This window comes from Rhea pennata, chromosome 31, assembly GCF_028389875.1.
Source record: "Rhea pennata isolate bPtePen1 chromosome 31, bPtePen1.pri, whole genome shotgun sequence".
Taxonomy (NCBI): Eukaryota; Metazoa; Chordata; class Aves; order Rheiformes; family Rheidae; genus Rhea; species Rhea pennata.
In genome coordinates, this window is record NC_084693.1 from 1,269,060 (window position 1) to 1,285,854 (window position 16,795).

General features: G+C 69.1%; 3 protein-coding genes and 1 long non-coding RNA gene across 7 annotated transcripts; all 4 read left to right on the forward strand.

The window, feature by feature from the left end:
- Positions 1 to 997: 997 nt before the first annotated feature.
- Positions 998 to 2,852, forward strand: LOC134152509 (uncharacterized). Its single transcript, XR_009961028.1, has 3 exons — positions 998 to 1,294; positions 1,709 to 1,856; positions 2,391 to 2,852. It is a non-coding gene; the product is annotated as an uncharacterized LOC134152509 (long non-coding RNA).
- Positions 2,853 to 4,627: 1,775 nt separating this feature from the next.
- On the forward strand, positions 4,628 to 7,184 carry LOC134152560 (SLAM family member 8-like). Of its 3 annotated transcripts, none has more exons than XR_009961035.1 (5): positions 4,628 to 4,710; positions 5,073 to 5,402; positions 6,352 to 6,636; positions 6,825 to 6,978; positions 7,128 to 7,184. XR_009961035.1 is itself a non-coding variant. In XM_062598033.1 (5 exons), exons 1-4 carry the CDS (start codon positions 4,647 to 4,649, stop codon positions 6,905 to 6,907), a joined length of 762 nt encoding a protein of 253 aa, XP_062454017.1. In that variant the 5' UTR covers positions 4,628 to 4,646; the 3' UTR covers positions 6,908 to 6,916; positions 6,996 to 7,184. The 3 variants fall into 3 exon arrangements, 2 of the variants coding, with proteins under 2 accessions (XP_062454017.1, XP_062454016.1); XM_062598033.1 differs by having other exon boundaries at positions 6,825 to 6,916; positions 6,996 to 7,184; XM_062598032.1 differs by having other exon boundaries at positions 6,825 to 7,184.
- A 1,316-nt stretch (positions 7,185 to 8,500) lies between these two features.
- LOC134152557 (SLAM family member 8-like) lies at positions 8,501 to 15,106 on the forward strand. Of its 2 annotated transcripts, XM_062598029.1 has the most exons (7): positions 8,501 to 9,016; positions 11,690 to 12,031; positions 12,348 to 12,641; positions 12,857 to 12,976; positions 13,087 to 13,181; positions 13,403 to 13,524; positions 14,028 to 15,106. In XM_062598029.1, exons 1-6 carry the CDS (start codon positions 8,944 to 8,946, stop codon positions 13,514 to 13,516), a joined length of 1,038 nt encoding a protein of 345 aa, XP_062454013.1. In that variant the 5' UTR covers positions 8,501 to 8,943; the 3' UTR covers positions 13,517 to 13,524; positions 14,028 to 15,106. The 2 variants fall into 2 exon arrangements, with proteins under 2 accessions (XP_062454013.1, XP_062454014.1); XM_062598030.1 differs by lacking the exon at positions 14,028 to 15,106 and having other exon boundaries at positions 13,087 to 13,170; positions 13,403 to 13,518.
- Positions 8,948 to 11,492, forward strand: LOC134152558 (uncharacterized). Its single transcript, XM_062598031.1, has 2 exons — positions 8,948 to 10,380; positions 10,525 to 11,492. The coding sequence occupies exons 1-2, from the start codon at positions 10,116 to 10,118 to the stop codon at positions 11,271 to 11,273; spliced, it is 1,014 nt and encodes a 337-aa protein (XP_062454015.1). The 5' UTR covers positions 8,948 to 10,115; the 3' UTR covers positions 11,274 to 11,492.
- Positions 15,107 to 16,795: the final 1,689 nt, after the last annotated feature.

Sequence of the window (16,795 nt, forward strand, 5' to 3'; positions counted from 1 at the left end):
GGGTCCTGCGGGGCCCTGGGCAGAGCTGGGGGCTCTGTGGGGCTGGGAGGCGCTGGGGGGCCCTGGGCAGAGCCAGGGGCTCTGTGGGGCTGGGAGGTGCTGGGGGGCCCTGGGCAGAGCCGGGGGCTCTGTGGGGCTGGGAGGCGCTGGGGGGCCCTGGGCAGAGCTGGGGGCTCTGTGGGGCTGGGAGGTGCTGGGGGGCCCAGGGCAGAGCCAGGGGCTCTGTGGGGCTGGGATGAGCTTGGAGGGGGGGCTCTGGGCAGAGCCGGGGGCTCTGTGGGGCTGGGAGGTGCTGGGGGGCCCTGGGCAGAGCTGGGGGCTCTGTGGGGCTGGGAGGTGCTGGGGGGGCCTGGGCAGAGCTGGGGGCTCTGTGGGGCTGGGGGGCCCTGGGCAGAGCCGGGGGCTATGTGGGGCTGGGAGGTGCTGGGGGGCCCTGGGCAGAGCCGGGGGCTCTGTGGGGCTGGGAGGTGCTGGGGGGCCCAGGGCAGAGCCAGGGGCTCTGTGGGGCTGGGATGAGCCGGGGGCTCTGTGGGGCTGGGAGGTGCTGGGGGGCCCTGGGGGGCCCTGGGCAGAGCTGGGGGCTCTGTGGGGCTGGGAGGCGCTGGGGGGCCCTGGGCAGAGCTGGGGGCTCTGTGGGGCTGGGAGGCGCTGGGGGGCCCTGGGCAGAGCTGGGGGCTCTGTGGGGCTGGGAGGCGCTGGGGGGCCCTGGGCAGAGCCAGGGGCTCTGTGGGGCTGGGAGGTGCTGGGGGGCCCTGGGCAGAGCCGGGGGCTCTGTGGGGCTGGGAGGTGCTGGGGGGCCCAGGGCAGAGCCAGGGGCTCTGTGGGGCTGGGATGAGCCGGGGGCTCTGTGGGGCTGGGAGGTGCTGGGGGGCCCTGGGCAGAGCTGGGGGCTCTGTGGGGCTGGGGGGCCCTGGGCAGAGCCGGGGGTTCTGTGGGGCTGGGAGGTGCTGGGGGGGCCTGGGCAGAGCTGGGGGCACTGTGGGGCATGGGGGGCGCGTTCCTCCACTCTGGGGCTAGAGCCCAGCAGTGCTGCCACCTGGCTCGCCTGCTCCGTCACGGGGCTCTGCCCCATGCGCCGGGGGGCAGACACCCCCCCCCCCATGCCGGCCCCTGCACCGCGAGGCGCCTCCCGCGACGGTGCCGCTCGTGCCCGAGCGCGGTGGGAGCCGCGGTGGGGAGAGGGGAGAGGTTTAATCGGGCTTTGCCGGGTGCTGTGGGGCTCTTCCCGGGAAGATGCTGCCTGCGGAGTGCTGAGCGATGTTCCTGTTGGCCTGGCCCCGGGCGGGAGCAGTCCGTAAGAGTGACTCTCTATCACTAACCGTTAGTGATAAATAATGAAGCAGGGATTTCTCTCCTCCGCGCCTTCTCGGCCCCCTCCGGCAGCCGCTTCTGTTCCGCGTTAGGAGTAATGGCCTGTTTCACGGTGTGTGCTTCCCTGGGGTGAGGGGAACGGGGACTGCGTGCAGGAGCCGCCACGGCAGCCCTGTGTGCTCTAACAAGTTTTTTTTGTCTGAGGATATTTATAAAATACATCTTATAAACCATAATGAATTCAGCTTCTGAGTCCCTTCTCGAGTGTTTCGTCCCCTGGGAGATAGGTGATTGTATCATTACCTGGAAGTGTAATTTGAATTGTCTTCTAATTAGACGATGGGATTGCAGGGATGGGTTCTGCCCTGCCCTTTTGTTTCATTGTTTGCAACTGCAGAGCGTGAGGTTGAAGCCCTACCAGCTCCCAGAGGACATTTCACCCACTCTCCGCCGCTCTGAGTGATTGCACAAGACAGCGGCAGCGCATCAGGGCCAGCGGTTGCCTCTGGTCCCCAGTGGCGCAGCGTTTGAGCGGCTGGCAAACGGTAACGGAGTCGTCACTTGCAGTTTCATGTGGAAATCGGTTTTGCAAGCTCTAGTCAACAGAGCTAATGATAATAATTAAAAAGAAACCCTTTAGTGCTCGTTGCATGGGATTTCCTAGGGGCCTCTTTACCCGGCTTCTCCTGAGAAATAACTTGAGTTTTGTGTGATCCTGACACCATTTCCACATCGACTGTTCTTCCCAGATGGACGGAGGGGCCGGAAGCCCAGAGGTGCTGGGTCACGCGGCGGAGGCAGAGCTGCTGCCTCTTGTAGAGCCGTGTAAGAGGAGAGATGAGGGCAAGAGGCATCTGCTGCCCAGACAGGGTCTGGCACTCTGCTGAGGGAGCTCTGGTGATGGTAGAGGACCAAAATTAGGAGCTAGTCCCAAAGCAATTGCATTCAGATCATCACCTTGTGCTGGTTGTTGGGTCTGCGAGCGGCGCAGGCATTCCTCTTCTGTTACCTGCCCCCATGGGCTGGCTGCTGGCCTTGTTCAAATGTTTTTTTAATTATTTTTTTTACTTTTTTTCCAGTCAGAGGCACTGACCCAGTGAGAAATGGGCTGGATTCGATGCTCCCCAGTGCGGCGGGGGTTCCCTGCCCTCGCACATCGTTCGGAGCTGGGCGCGAGGTGCTGGCTTAGGGCACGGCCTCAGCTGAGGCAGCAGCAGCCTGCTGTGACGTGCTGAATCCATCCGAAATGACTCATTTTCTGATGGTAGCAGGCGATGGGTGAATAGCTGGGACCATTGCCTGCCTGGATTTCTGTGCCGGGATCTTTGCAGAGAGGCAGCCCTTTTCTTGGGCCGCACTTCCCTCTGGTGGAAGGCCGTAAAGAAGCAGCCCCTTCCTGGCTGGTGCCTTCCACGAAGAGATTTAATTTAATGGGAATAGCGAAACAACCCCCAAGCCCAGAGCGGGTCCATCAGTCCTTGAGTTTTCACATACAGGAAAAGAAACGGCCAAGCGTCAGGCAATAAAAATGTGAAGTGGCATCTCGGCTGCGGTGCTTTAGTACCCTTGTGAGGCGCTAGAGACTGCTCTGCCCCTGGGGAAAGGCAGAACAAGAGCCGGTGACGGGGAGCTGAGGCCGGCCACGTTCAGACGAGATACTATGTCTGTTCGAATGAGAAATGCAGCGGGGAAGATGAGCCATCAGCGGCGCGGAGCCCTTCGTCCTCGCCGCCCGGCGCCTTCAAGCTCGGTGTTACCCGCAGGCGCTGATCAAAGCGGAGGGAACATGCTGTGCGTGGGGCAAGCGAGGTCAGTGCTGCTCAAAATCGGGCTGAAATACCCCGTTTATCCCCGCAGCCGTCGCTCTGGTGCAGCGCGGCCCGGAGCGGGCGCGCGGGGCCGCAGCCCCGTCCGCCTCGAGCCCCGTCCCCGCGAGAGGCAGCGGCGCAGCGGGAGCCGGGCTCGGTCGCGCCCGGGCAGGGGTGCACGGAGCGACTCACCGCATCCCATCCTGCGTGCTCCCCTCCGAACCGGTCCCTCTTGCCGCCAGATGGCAGGGCTGGCCCTGCGACGGCGGGGGACGCGGGGACAGCCACCGGCCAGCGGTGACATTGCTCCTGCAGCCGCTGCGCGTGCGTGCTGCAGCTCGAGCTCCTTGGGCTCTGGGGTCCCCTCGGCACGTGCTGGGCCCTCTCCTGGTTGCTGCTTGCAGGCATCGGGCTGACAGCGGCTGCCGTGCGGCTGCTTCCCGCTTCTTTGAGCGAAGCCGCAGCAGGTTTTGCATCCCTGCTGCAAGGCTGCTGTGTCCAGCTTGAATTCACACGGCCACAGAGTGGGCAAGGTTGGCAGGGACCTCTGGAGATCATCTGGTCCAACCTCCCCGCTCAGCAGGGTCACCTAGAGCATGGTAGCCAGGGTTACATCCAGGCGGGCCTTGAAGATCTCCAGAGAAGGAGACTCCACAACCTCTCTGGGCAACCTGTTCCCGTGCTCCGTCACTCTCACAGGGAAGAAACTCCCGTCGTGTTCAGGTGGAACTTCCCGTGGTTCAGTTTGTGCCTGTTGCCTCTTCTCTCGTGGGACGGCTGGAGAGAGTCTGGTCCCATCCCCTTGACACCCTCCCTTCGGGGCCCCGAGGAGGTGGCGCGACCTTCCCTGGCTGATTCGGGCACCGCTGCCGCTTCCCCCTGCGTGGGGGGAGCGCGGGACCGCCGACGGCGTGGGGCAGCCCGGCAGCGGGACGGCCTGGCGGGGATGCCGGCACGCACGCAGGGCCGAGCTCGTGCTCCGAGCGGACTGTGCGCCGTCGGAGGGGGCCGCCGTCCCCGCGGCCGCGGGGGCACGGGACGGGGCGGGAGGGAAGCGGGTTTTCCCCCGGGCTCGGCCGCGCGCTTCCTCCGAGCGTCGAGCGGGGACGTTGCCCCTTCTGCGAACCGAAGCGCTTCGACTCCCGGGGCGCCCCTCGCTTGCCCCGCCGCGTGCCAACGAGCCCATCCCCGTAAATCCAGCCTGGCTAGCGGGGGGGGGGGTGATGCTGGCTGGCCCCCCGGCCCCGACGCGGAGGGGCTGACGTCACCTCTCCGGTGGCCTGAGTCACCAGTCCCTCCTTCCCCTTCCCGCCGGAGACGTGCTGGCCGGGAGCGCGCGGCGGTGACACGGGCGCGAGGCTGCAGGGCGGCGGGGAGAAGGAAGAGCTGCCGAGCTCCGGGGCTCGCGGAGAAGATCCCACGAAGTCATCGCTGAGGTTTGCTGTTCGCACGTGCCTGGGTGCGAACGCGGGAGCCCCCCCCGCATTTGGCCGTCGCCGTTTGCCGCGGCGCCGGGAGGCAGCGAGGATGGACGCGCAGCCCGTCCGGCTCCTCGGGGCAGCCTTCCTGGCTGCCGCCGTCCGGCTCGCAGGTACGGGGAGGAGGAGAACCCACGAACGGCAGGGGAAGGGGAGCAGGGTGGCCTTGGGGTGCGCCGGCCCCCTTCCTACACCAGCCGCTGGATTCCCCCAGCAAGGACCGTTCCGGGATTCAGGGACCCTCTCCGGTTCCCTCCTTGCCCTATGGCTTGGCCTGTGCAGGGGGAATGCTGCCCCACGCCGGCTCCGTTATGGGGCGGAGGTGTGGAGGCAGTGGAAGATGAGCCACCCGACTCCGGTGCCTGCAGGTCCTGGGGCTTCTTCGGGATGGTGCTGCGATGAGGGAGTGGGCAAGAGGCTGCTGGGGCCCCTCTTAACCTCTTTTGGGGACCTTGTTCTTCTGATTTTCGACTAGTCCAAGCCCGGGCGCAGCCCCGCCAGGTGAACGGCGTCCTGGGGGGGTCGGTCGTGCTCTCCGCGGCGCTGCCCCCCAACGCCACCGTAAGGGAAATCGAGTGGAGCTTCTCGGCCGGCGCCGGCGCGACCATCCGGACAGCGGAGCTGAGCCGGGGCCGCTTCGAGCGCCCCGACCCCGGCGACCGCTTCCGGCAGCGGCTGGAGATGTTCAACGCGACGTCGCTGCGGATCAGCGCCCTGGAGCCGGGCGACGGCGGGCTCTACGGGGCCCGGGTGAAGCTGCTCCCGGCCGTGGTGCACGATCAGTCCTTCAACCTCTCCGTCTTCGGTGCGTCACTGCAAATAGATAGCTATCAGACTGCAGAAATTCCCTATTCTAACACTAAATACCTGCTCGCATGGATCCCTTTGCATTTAGGATGCTTCCAGCCCTGGGGAGAGATTTACCCTCTTTACTCCCTGTTTGCAAAGTGACTATTTACGGTCATGTTGAGCTGAGTCTTCAGCAAATTGCATCATTTTTGCAGCTGCTAACAAACACGCTCCCTCCCCCCCAAGCCCCGCCACCGTCACAGCACCCCGGGGCTCAGCACGGCTCTTTCTTGGCCGCACGTCAGGATGCTGCAGGAGGCATCTGCGGCCGACCGGTCTGCGCTGCGTCGGCCCGGCCGGCAGCGCGGGGCCCGGCTCCCCCCGCGCAGACGCGGCGCTCGGCGCGCGGCTCGTCCTCGTTTGCCTGAGCTGATGCCGGCGAGCACGTACGCAGCTCCAGCTCGGAGCTCCCCGGGCCGTCTCCCGCGCACCTCCCGTCCTCCCAGCACCGTGCGCGCCGCTCCGGAGCGGTGCAGCCGCCTCGGCGCAGCGCTGGGGTTGAGTTAATCAGCTCTGACAGCTGGCTGCAGCGCGGCGCTGACTGCAGGGCTCTTCCTCTTCTTGCAGCCTTTGCGCTCGCGGGGCCACATCCTCGCTGCGCTGCACGACTCGGCTGTCCGGTGTGTGCAAGGCTGGAGCCAAAGCTGCGGGCGGTTCTGGCTCCTTGCCCTGCTAGCGCTGCTGTTCCCAGCCTCTGCCCCACCTTTCAGAGCTTCAGGTGGCCCCAGCACCCACCGTCCTCCTGCTTAGCGTCGCCGGACTCCGGGGCAATGCTAAGGGGGGTTGTAGGAATGAGCGGCCCAATGCACGGGGCCTCGAGGCTGCCAGCAGCTGCAGAGGCAGCAGGGAGGATCGTCGCTTGTGCATCGTCTTTCACAACTCCGTGCAATCCCCTCTGACTGCAGAGCCACTGCCAGACCCTGAGATCCAGAGCTGGCTGCTTTCCGAAACCCCTGCGCGGTGCAACGTCTCGCTGCAGTGTCGGGTGCCCAGCGGGACCAGAGGCACCGTCGCCTGGATGAACCCCCGCCGGGACCAACGGGGCCTCTGGGTGCGTCCCATCAGTGGCGGGGTGCTCAAGGTAGAGGTGCAGCGCAGCTACGCGAACGCCACGCTGACCTGCAGGGTCCGTAGTGCCGTGGAGGAGCGGAGGAGATCCATAGACCTGCTGCACGTGTGTTGGAGCAGAGGTGAGGGCAGCACGGAGGGGCCGGCAGAGGAGGGCTGGGGGGCTGGGCTCCCTCCCGATTCCACCGCTGGAGACTCCGCAGACAGCTGCGGCCTTGCTCCTGGCTGGCGGTGCGACGTGGTGGAGACTCTGTGGGTACATGCACAGGGCCCTTTCTGCACCCATGACCTTGGTGCTTCCCCATCACAGGTGAAGCTATCAGGCTCGGCTGCTGGACCACGGTGGCTGCAGCGATCCTCCTAGGACCTTCCGCCTGGCGGCTCTCGCCGTGACGGAGACAGGTAGTCTTCTCCGAGAGGCAAGAGCAGGGCTGGAGTTTTCTGGAGCAACTTAATAGACCATGGTGCGTGGTCTTAACAGACCGTGGTGCTGGTGCCCTGCCCGTCGGACCTGGGCATGGTGACGGCTCAGCTCTCTGCGCACGTTAGCTGGCGTTTTCTGGTTTGCGTTGGCACTGTCTGGTCATCTTTCATGTGGTTCTTCGTGGCACAGGGACTTTCCTTTCTGTCATTTGACAATAAATACGGCCCGTTCTCGTGGCTGGCCCCATCCCAGCCTTAGGAGGTGGTTTGTGGGAGTCGTTTGCACCAGTGCAAACTGTGATCCTCTGACTTGCCCCGTGTCAATTTGGGGCCAGGGGACCATAAGGGGCAGAGCTGGTTGCCGTCGCTTTGTTCTTGTGAGCAAAGAGGAGCGTTCCCAAGGCCTGTCCTTCTCCAGAGGCCGGGACCAGCCTGGACACGGCCACCTGGACACCCCTCCGTGGCTGCAATTCCTGCAGAGGACAGAGCTCCCGGCACTTCCCAGCACCGATGGCTCTGGGAGAGCCCAGCTGGCTAGCTCCAGCATGCCACAGACCCAGTCTGAAGAAACCCGGTGGCCACAGCCCAGGCTTCCAGAGGTCTCCAGTGCCCTCAGCCTGCCCGAAGAGACTCCCTGGCTGGAAAAAGGAACGAGATCCATGAGGAGCCGCAGCAGAGCAGCTCCAGTGAGAAACGGCACATTTGGGGGTTATCCAGAAACGAGGGGTCTGCGCAGGAGGATGCTCCAGCAAAGCCTTATTTTGGATTTCTGGGACTTTTCCAGCGCATGAGCCCGTGGCCCCTTCCCAAAGGCAGCAGGATTTTTTTGCACAAGAGACCACGGGCCTTGCATGAGAGCTGGTGCCGTCCCCAGCGTGGCCGGGCGCCGCGGGACGCGGCGGCTTTGCGCTGCCCTCCGCGGAGCCGCGTCCGCCCCGTCCCGCCCGCGACGCGCGCCCCGGGGCCCGAAGCCCGCGCCCGGCCGCGGCGGGGCGGGGGGGGGGGGCGAGGGCCGGCTCCGCAGGCCCCCGGGGCGTGCAGCGGGTCGCCTTGTTCTCTGCTTCCTCAGCTCTTTCAGAGCAAGCTGGTTTTCCCCATTAGTTGGAAAAATAAATCTCAGCAACTTTCGTTTCCCGCCTCTCTTCAAGAGGCGCAGGAGGAACCACGAACCCGGACAATGTTGTCCAGCTGCCAAAGGGAGCCCCTGCGCGGGGGGATCCCAGCAGGCGTTTTGGGGCCGTGAACGCCCTCGCCCCTCCCTACGCTGCCTCGGTTTCCCCGGCAGTTTGGGGTTCCTCGTGGGGAAGTGCCATGGGAGAGAGGCTGCGTTCATTAGTCCTTCTGGTGCAGAATAGTTATTTTATCTCAGCGTGCAGAGCAGCTAACGCCTTCCCCGAGGCTCTGCCTGCTGGAAAAAAAGCGTGAAGCGACGCCGGAGCGCCTTGCTCTTCTCGCCCCGAGCTGCTGCAGGTTTTGAATAAAAAATGAGCTTTCTGTGGTGTTAATGGAAATCACTTCCTTCCAGCCACTGCCCACGCAGGGCGCAAAACACGTGTCTGAGCGGGCTTGGGGAGGCCCGACGTGAGCCTCTCCGCGCTCTCCGGGGACCTGCCGCGGTTTCCGTGCTGTCCCCCTGCTTCCGCCCCCGCAGGGAAGGGGGAGATCGCTGGCACGGCACGGCACGGCACGGCGCGGCGCGGCGCGTCCTAGGGCTGAGCCCATCCGGGACCAGCCCGGCTCCTGCCTCTCGGTCCCGTCCGTGGGGCCGCTTTGCTTCTGGCTGCTCCGGACCTGCAGCTGCTTTTGCACCCGCGCCGGGCGCCGCCGAGCTCTTCCCCAGGCGCGTCGGTACGTGCCGGCAGAGAGGCGGCTGGGGAGCCCGTCGGCGATGATGCCCGCGACGCTCGGCTCCCTCCGGCTTGCGGCGCGGCGCGGCGGCTTTGCTCCTCCCCGCCTCTCCCGCCGCTGACTCTGCCCACCGAGCCGCCGCGCAGAGCCGAGCAGGAATGGAGGGGGGATCGTCCGGGAGCAAGCGGCGGCTGCGGCTGCTGCTCGCCGCGCTGCTCAGCCTCTGGCCAGGTGAGCGAGCGGGGCCGCGGGCGCCGCGGGGGCGATGCCAGCCCCATCCCTGCCTCCTTCCCAGCCGGCTCCGGGAAGCGGCTGCGGGCTTTAACCCCGCGCCGGCGCTCTGCCCCGACACCGGGCTGAGCGGGCGCCGCGCGCCGGCCGGGCTCCCCTTCGCCCGGTGCCGACGGCGTTTTCCGGCGCGCTGGCTCACGGGGCCGGCCGGGCGCGTGCACGCGTGGGCTGCTAAGACGAGGTTTCGTAACGAGGGCGACGCGGAGGGGCTGCCGGACCCCCGGCTCCGTCCGCGGGAGAGGAGCCGCTCGCCGCTGGTTTTATTTTCCGGCTTTTGCCAGCGCCTCGGGGCTGCCCGGGGGAGCCGGAGCCGCGCCGGATTACGCCGCGGGGAGGCTGGCTCCTTACGTAAACCTGCAGAGAGGAATCCCCTTAATTCCCCGCGTGCTAATCCATACATTTAATAATTCCCACAAAACCTCCCGTTCTTACAGAACGCGTTTAGCAGCACGGGCGGATTAGCGGGGGGGTTTTATCCTCCTGAAATGTAATTGGCTTCATGAGCATCCTGGGCGACGTGCGACAAGTCGCCTGCCGTCAGGCAGGAAGGCTGCGTGCCTCTGCCACGCTGATGACAAATACCAGCCCCAGCTCGATGGAAAATAGGTTGTTGTGATGGTTTCAAGTTTTCCAGCTGCTTCCTTTGATCAAAATCGGTTGGTAAAGGACTGTGGGGTGGTGATGAGCCAGAGCCAAACGTGGATTAACGTCACGTAAACCCCAGGTTAAAAGCAGCTTCGCGGCCCTGCGTCTTCCAGGGTCTCGGTGAGACCCGAATTGGATGAATCCCGATACCAAAGGCATCGCGATGACCCGTCCCAAGCATCTACGCGCTCGTGCCTCCCTCCCTGCCAAGCTCGCAGTCCTTATCCCTGCCTAGCTCTGGTTCTCTCCAGCACGAGCAATCCCAGGCAGAAGCTCTTCACCGCTCCTGCCTCCAAGGTCAGGGCCGCCAAGCCGGGAGCGGAGACTTGCCCGGCGCGCGTTCCCGAAAATCCCGGGTAAACAGGATGAAGCGAGCCGAGGAGCTCAGGAAGCGATGCGATTGTGCTCGCTGGAGACCTGCCACCGGGCTGCTTTTCCGACCCGTCACTTCCCCCCGGGCGCCTCCAACAATAGCGCGGGGACGGCGGGCAGGATCCCGCGCCGCCGAGGCCGGAGCCGAGCGAGGGGCCGCGGCCGGGCTGCTCGCCGCCGGGACGGGCGGCCCCTGCGCTCCCTCCGAGCTTTGCAAACGCCCGGGCAGCTCCGGCGAGGGCGAAACGCGGTGGGGGCGAGGGCTCGGGGGCGAGAGCGAGCCGCAGGTGAGCGGGATCGGAGCCGCGAGAGCTCGGGGACGCGGCGCTCTGGCCAAGCACAGCAAAGAGGCAGCTTGTAATTCGGGCTGCTGCAGGGTTTTAGACGAATAAACGCTCCGAAGTCTGTGTTTAATCTGCTCTAATATACAGGCACATCTGCTTCTTTTCCACGTCTGTGGATTTTTCGCCTGGGTTGGAGCCCAGGAGGGGGAAGGCGATGCGGGGACGAGGCGCCGGCTGCCGGACCTCGCTGCTCCTCCTGGAGCGTCCCCGTCCCGGCACGTGGCGCTTTTACCCGGATAGGAGAGAGGCTCGGAGGGGCCGAGGGACTTTCCGAGGCTGGCGGAGAGCCCGTGGCAGGGCGGGGGCCCCAACCCGGGCGCTCCCGGGCTCCTCCTCGGCTCCCACTTTTCCTTGCCGCATGTGCCAGGGCCAGAGCAGAGCCGGCGTCTCCGGGACGATGCCCGGGAGCATCGTCCGGCACCGGCGGCAGGTTGGGAGCGCTGCGTGGGCAGCGGGAGAGGAGACAGCTTGCAGGTAGGCGGGAGCGAGGGAGGTTTGTGCCGAGCTGCTCCCGTCCTGATTTTGCTGAGAGCTGTCGCTGCTGCCAAAAAAAAAAGGAAAAAGTCAGTGCAATGTGCGGGCTTGGCGGCCGGCTGCAACGTCCCTCCCCGGCGCCGGGTGCAGCGAGCCCGGGCCGGGCGGAGAGGTGGCTCCGGAGACGCCCCGGTTCCTCCCGCCGCGGCCGGGCTGGCGACGGGCACCTCGGCCGGCTCTGCCCCCGTTTGCAGCGGGGCAGGGAGGCCGGGGCGAGGGGGAGGCGTGCCGGGGCCGAAACCCACCGGCTCGGCGCGCGGCGCCGGTGCAGCGCGGCGCCCGCGCCGCTGCGCCCGCCCTAACTGCTCTTGGTCTTCCGTAGGCATCGGGGCAAAGGCGCGGTTTAAGGAGGACGGTGAGGTTTTGCAGATGTTGGCAGGGAACTCGTCCCAGAGCCTGCTGGAGCGTTGCGCTGGTGAGACGCCGCAGGTTCGGCCCGTTCAGATGAGGAGGAGACATCTGAACTCGTAGATGCCGCTTGGACGCCAGCTGCCCGCCCGCCCGCCCCCGCCGTCCCTCCCGCCCCGCCGCTAGCGCAGCCGCAGCCGGGCAGGGGAGGTCGGGACCCTCGGGAAAACGCGCCGCCGGCCGAGCCCCCGGCGCCGGGGGCCGAGGGGGCGCGTTCGGCGGCGGCGGCGCGCTCGGGGGGGGCCGCTCCCGGCGCGGGGGAGGCCGAGCGCCCGCCGCGGCCCCCGGCCATCCTCTGCCTTGTCCGCAGAGCTGCTGTTCGGCCGAGCCCGGGCGCAGCCCCGCCAGGTGAACGGCGTCCTGGGGGGGTCGGTCGTGCTCTCCGCGGCGCTGCCCCCCAACGCCACCGTAAGGGAAATCGAGTGGAGCTTCTCGGCCGGCGCCGGCGCGACCATCCAGATAGCGGAGCTGAGCCGGGGCCGCTTCGAGCGCCCCGACCCCGGCGACCGCTTCCGGCAGCGGCTGGAGATGTTCAACGCGACGTCGCTGCGGATCAGCGCCCTGGAGCCGGGCGACGGCGGGCTCTACGGGGCCCGGGTGAAGCTGCTCCCGGCCGTGGTGCACGATCAGTCCTTCAACCTCTCCGTCTTCGGTGAGCGGCCGCGCGCCGGGGTTTGGCGGAGCGCGGGGACAGAGCGGAAATCTGGAAGGGGGGCGAAAACACCGAGGGGGGAAACCGAGGCGCGGAGCAACGATGGGATCCAGCAGCGCCCCGGCGGCGGCGGAGCCCAGCTGGCCCCGGGCTGCAGCCCGGCAGGGCTCGGCCGGGTCTCTGCACCGCCTCAGCCCCCGCGGAGGGTCGGACCGGCTCAGCCCCCATGGGGGCGGTCGGGGAGGCGGCGCGGCACGGCGCGGCACGGCACTGCGCGCGGGCTCCCCGGGCTCACCCGTCCCTCCGCCGCGCGCAGAGGCGGTGCCGAGCCCCCGGACGCGCAGCCAGCTCCTGGCCAGCACGGCGGAGTGGTGCAACCTCACGCTGCAGTGCCAGGGCTCGGGCAAGGGCGCCGTGAACGTCACCTGGAGGAAGGGCGACGCCGGCCGCCGGCCGCGCTCCGACCACCAGCAGCTCTCGGCCGACGGCACCACGCTGCGCCTGGCGCTGCAGCCCGGCGCCGCCAACGCCAGCTACGCCTGCACCGTCAGCAACCCGGCCGACCAGAAGGTCGTCGTCTTCGACCTGCAAACCATCTGCCGAGGCGGAGGTGAGACCCCCGGCGGCTCCGTCCCTCCCGCGGCCGCCCCGAAAGCCGGCGCCGGGCGGAGCGGCGCTCCCGGAGCGGCGCCGGCCCCGGTCCGAGCCCTCCTCGCCGCTGCAGCGCGAGCTGCGAGTTGCAGCCGGCGGTTTGCAGCCGGCTCCGTGCAAGGTTGGCCCGGCGCCGTCCCGCGCCCCGCTCAGCGCCGCTCCCCGCTGCTCCAGGGGCACCGGCGTCCTTCTCGACGTCGGGGTACGTCGTCCTGACCCTCATCCTGCTGGCCGTGAGCCTGGGGGGAGCCTTCTGGTGCTGGCGCCTGAACAGCGAGAAAGCGGCAGAGCCAGGCAAGCCGACCCCTCCGCGCCCGGCTCCGGCCCCGGCTCCGGCCCCGGCTCCGGCCGGCAGCGCTCGCTCGCGGCGCCTGCCCCGCTCTCACGCCCCGCTCCTCCCGCAGCCGCCGCCGCCGCCGCCGCGCCGGCGGAGGAGAGCCCCTCCGACCCGCAGTACGCCGAGATCGTGCGGCGCAGCCCCCCGGAAGGTAATGACCAGGTGAGGCCCGCGGCGGCGGGGGGCCGCGGCGGCGGGGGCAGCCCTCGGGCTCGCTCGGCCCCGCGCCGGGCGTCCTCGGAAGGCGGCACGGCCGGCGCCGGCGAGCGCGCGCCCTTCCCGCGTGCCGGGATCCGCCGCGACCGAGCGCGGAAGCGGAGCGGGACGGGAAACCGCGGGGCGGCCGGGCCCCGCCGCTAACCGGCGCCCGCTCCGGCGTGCAGGGCCTCGGTCACCCTGAAAACAACCCGGAGCAGAGCCCGCACAAGGCACCGGTCACCACCATCTACGACCAGGTCCGCCGGACGCCGGAGAACGCGGCCGAGGAGGTGACATAGGCCCTCAGGTGCGGGACGGCGCCTTTCCCCGGAGCGAGGCGGGCGCCCCCGGCACCGCGCGCCGGCGCCGGCGCCGCGGTGCAAAGCGCCACGGTGCAAAGCGCCGCGGTGCAAAGCGCCACGGTGCAAAGCGCCATGGTGCAAAGCGCCAGCGGTGCAAAGCGACACGGTGCAAAGCGCCGCGGTGCAAAGCGCCAGCGGTGCAAAGCGCCAGCGGCGCAAAGCGCCGCAGTGCAAAGCGCCAGCGGTGCAAAGCGCCAGCGGTGCAAAGCGCCGCGGTGCAAAGCGCCAGCGGTTTGCGCGGCGCGGAGCGGGGATGGCTTGCGGCGCGGGCAGAGCCGCCCGGCGGGAGGGGAGGCGAGGCGGGCAGGCGGGAGGGCGGCCGCGGCCGCAGCGCCGGCCGGCGCGGGTCTCGCCGCGCGGAGGTGCCCGCCGGCGGGCCGAGGATGCCGCCTTGCAGCTGCGCGGCGCCGGGCGCGCGCCGGCCCTCACGATTTCTCTCTCCCCGCAGGCGCCAGCAGAGCTGGAGCATCGGGACTTGACAGAAGGGCTCTGAAGCGTGTTGTGTGCCAAATCCCAACCCTCCAGCCCCCGATTTGGCTCCCGGGAGGGGAGCCGCCGTCTCCGAGTTTTTGCCAGGCTGATGCTTTCCCGCCCACCTCCGGTCTCTCGAACCTTCTGTCCGAAGCCCTCGGAGGGCGTTTTGGGAGACGGAGCCCGGCCGGAGGCAGAGCGGCGCTCCGGCCCCGCGGAGCCGCTCCGGCCCCGGGCCGTCCGCGCCCGGCGCTGCAGCGGGGCGGCTCCCGGGCGGGCAGGGGGCCGGGGCGGCCGCGGAAAAGCCGCGGGCTTCCCTAAAGGAAAAGCGGGGCGGACGCCAAGCCGCGGGAAGGGCGAGCAGGGAAGGGCGGCGGCGGGCGGCGGGCGCGTGCCCGCGGGCTGCACTTCGCAAAGCGCCGCGGCGAGGAGGGACGTAGCCGCCAGAAAAGCGGCTCCGGCTTTAGACGCCCCGTAATGCCGCTGCCGCCGCCGCCAGGCGTTGGTCGAGCTGGATCAGCCGGGAAGGTCTCGGCCGCCCGGAGCGGAGGCTCCATCCCGGTGCCGGCGATGCAGAGCTGGGGCGAGCCCGCGTGGGGCAAACGGGCGTTTCGGCCCCCGACCCCCTTCGTCACCGCCGCTGCGGCAAGACAGCACGGAAACGCAAGGCGAGGAGCCGGGCCGCTCGCGGCACGCGTTTCCCCCGCGGGATCCGGCGCCTCCGGAGCTCCCGGCGGCTCCGGGGCCGCGGGGCGGCTCGGAGAGGGTCCGCCGCCCGCGGGAGAAGCGCGCGCCCCTTCTCCCCTCCCCGCGGCCGTCTCGCCCGCGCCGCTCGCGCGCCGCCGCCGCGGAAGGAGCGTGGCGCCCGGCGCGGGGGATCGCCGCCGCACCTCCCGACCCTGTAACGCAGCAAATAAATGTTGGTGAGATGACGGCGCAGAGGTGCCGGCGGCGCGGGCGCGTGCCTCCGGACCCGGCGCGGGGAAACCGCTGGCAGCGAAAAGAGGGGCGCGAAGGGGGCTGCCCCCCTCCCCCCGGCACCGCGCCCCGAGAAATCCCGGCTGGCCGAGCCCTGCCGCAGCCCGGCCGGAGCCTCCGCTCACTTCCCGCTTCGGGAAAGCAGAAGTGGGCGGTAGCGAGCGGCGGCTCCGGGCTCCCGGCGGCTCCCGGCGCCCCACGCAGACCCACCCCGCTCCCCGAGCCCCCTTTGCCCTCCGTCTGCGCCCGGGACGCGGCGGGCCGGGAGGGGGGGGGGGTGACAGCAGCTCCAGGACGCGGCAGAGCCGTCCCGGGAGACCGGGGTGTGTTTTGCCTTTCACGCTCCGCTCTGTTTGCAGCGGGGATTTCGCTTCGGTGAAAGTTTTTCGAGAAAAGGGCTTGCCTCCCGCGGCGGAAAGCCGCCGGGGCCGCGGGCGCGAGCGGGCTGCCCCGGGCACCCGCGGCGCGCCGGCAGCCTTTTCCCGCCCGGAGCTTCCTTCTCCCCTCGCTCTGCAGCCGGCCGAACCCCTTCTCCCTGGCTAGCTACGCTGGAAATAACCGTCGCCCACGCGCGGCCGAGCAGCCTCCCCGGCGGCCGCCGAGCCGCCCCGGGGGCCGCGGCAGCCCCTGCGCGGGGCCGCGAGCGAGCGCTCGCCCCCGCGGCTGCGGCGCAGCTGGTGCTGTTTGCCGAGCGCCGGCGGGCATCCGGCCTCTTTCATTTATTTATTGTCAAGCACCCGGCGCGGAGCGGGAAGCGAGGGCTCGAAGGCAGGGGCCGGCGCCGGGAGCGGCTCGGAGCCCCTCGCCCGCCGCCGCGGAGGGTCCCGCCGGCTCCGGGCCGCTGCCGGGGCGGCCGCGCGCGCCGGGGCTCGGGGCCGGAGACGTCCCCGCGCTCGCCGCTGCCCCGGGGAGGCGCGGAGCCCCGAGCAGAAATCCAGCGAGACAGCGGGCGGGAGGGCAGGGCTCTGCTGCGCCCGGGGGAGCCGCGGGCACCCGAGCCCTTGCGGGACCCCAGGAGCGGGGCCGCTCGCTGCTCGCTCCTTCCCCGCTCCGTCGCGGCCGAGAAGGGCGCTCGGTCCGAAAAGCCGCGATAGAGAACGGCAGGTTGCGGGCGCGAACCGTGGGAGAGAGGCGGCCGCGCCGCCCTCCTCTTCCTCGCCTCCGAAATCGCTCCTGCTTGGGGTTTCCCCCAGGTGATTTTAAGCCAGGACCGACCCGGCAAATCTGAGCTGGTGGAAACAGGAGCCTTGGCGAAGTTTCCAGGCCCGGGTCGGCTGTCGGTCCCCCCCCCCCACCCCGTGCCGGGCGCCCGGAGCTCTTGCGCCCGCTCCCGCCCCGAAGCGGGGCAGCGCAGCCCTGGGCTTTCCTCCCCGCGCCCTTTTCTTGGGAAGGCAAATTTGCAGCTCGCTTTTGCCTTCCCCCACCCACGGCAGCTCCCCGGGGCCGCGGCGCTTTCGGCACGGCCGCGCTTGCAAACCTTCCCCGGGTGCCTGGCTCTCACCGGGGACGGGGACGGGGACGGGGACGAGACCGGCGGCTCTGGCAGGAAAACGCGCGGGACTTTCCCGCGGCCCCGGCGAGCCCCTGCGCGGGACGGAGCCGGCGAAGCGCAGCCCGCGTTCGCGGTAAAAAACGTTTGGGGCAAAACGCTTGGCCATCGCCGGCAACCAAACCGGGACCGCGGGAGGGAAGGGCCCGGCCGGCTCTCGCTGCACCCGTTTCCCCGGCGTTCAACCTCAAAACCATTGGGGAAGTGGGGCCGAGGGT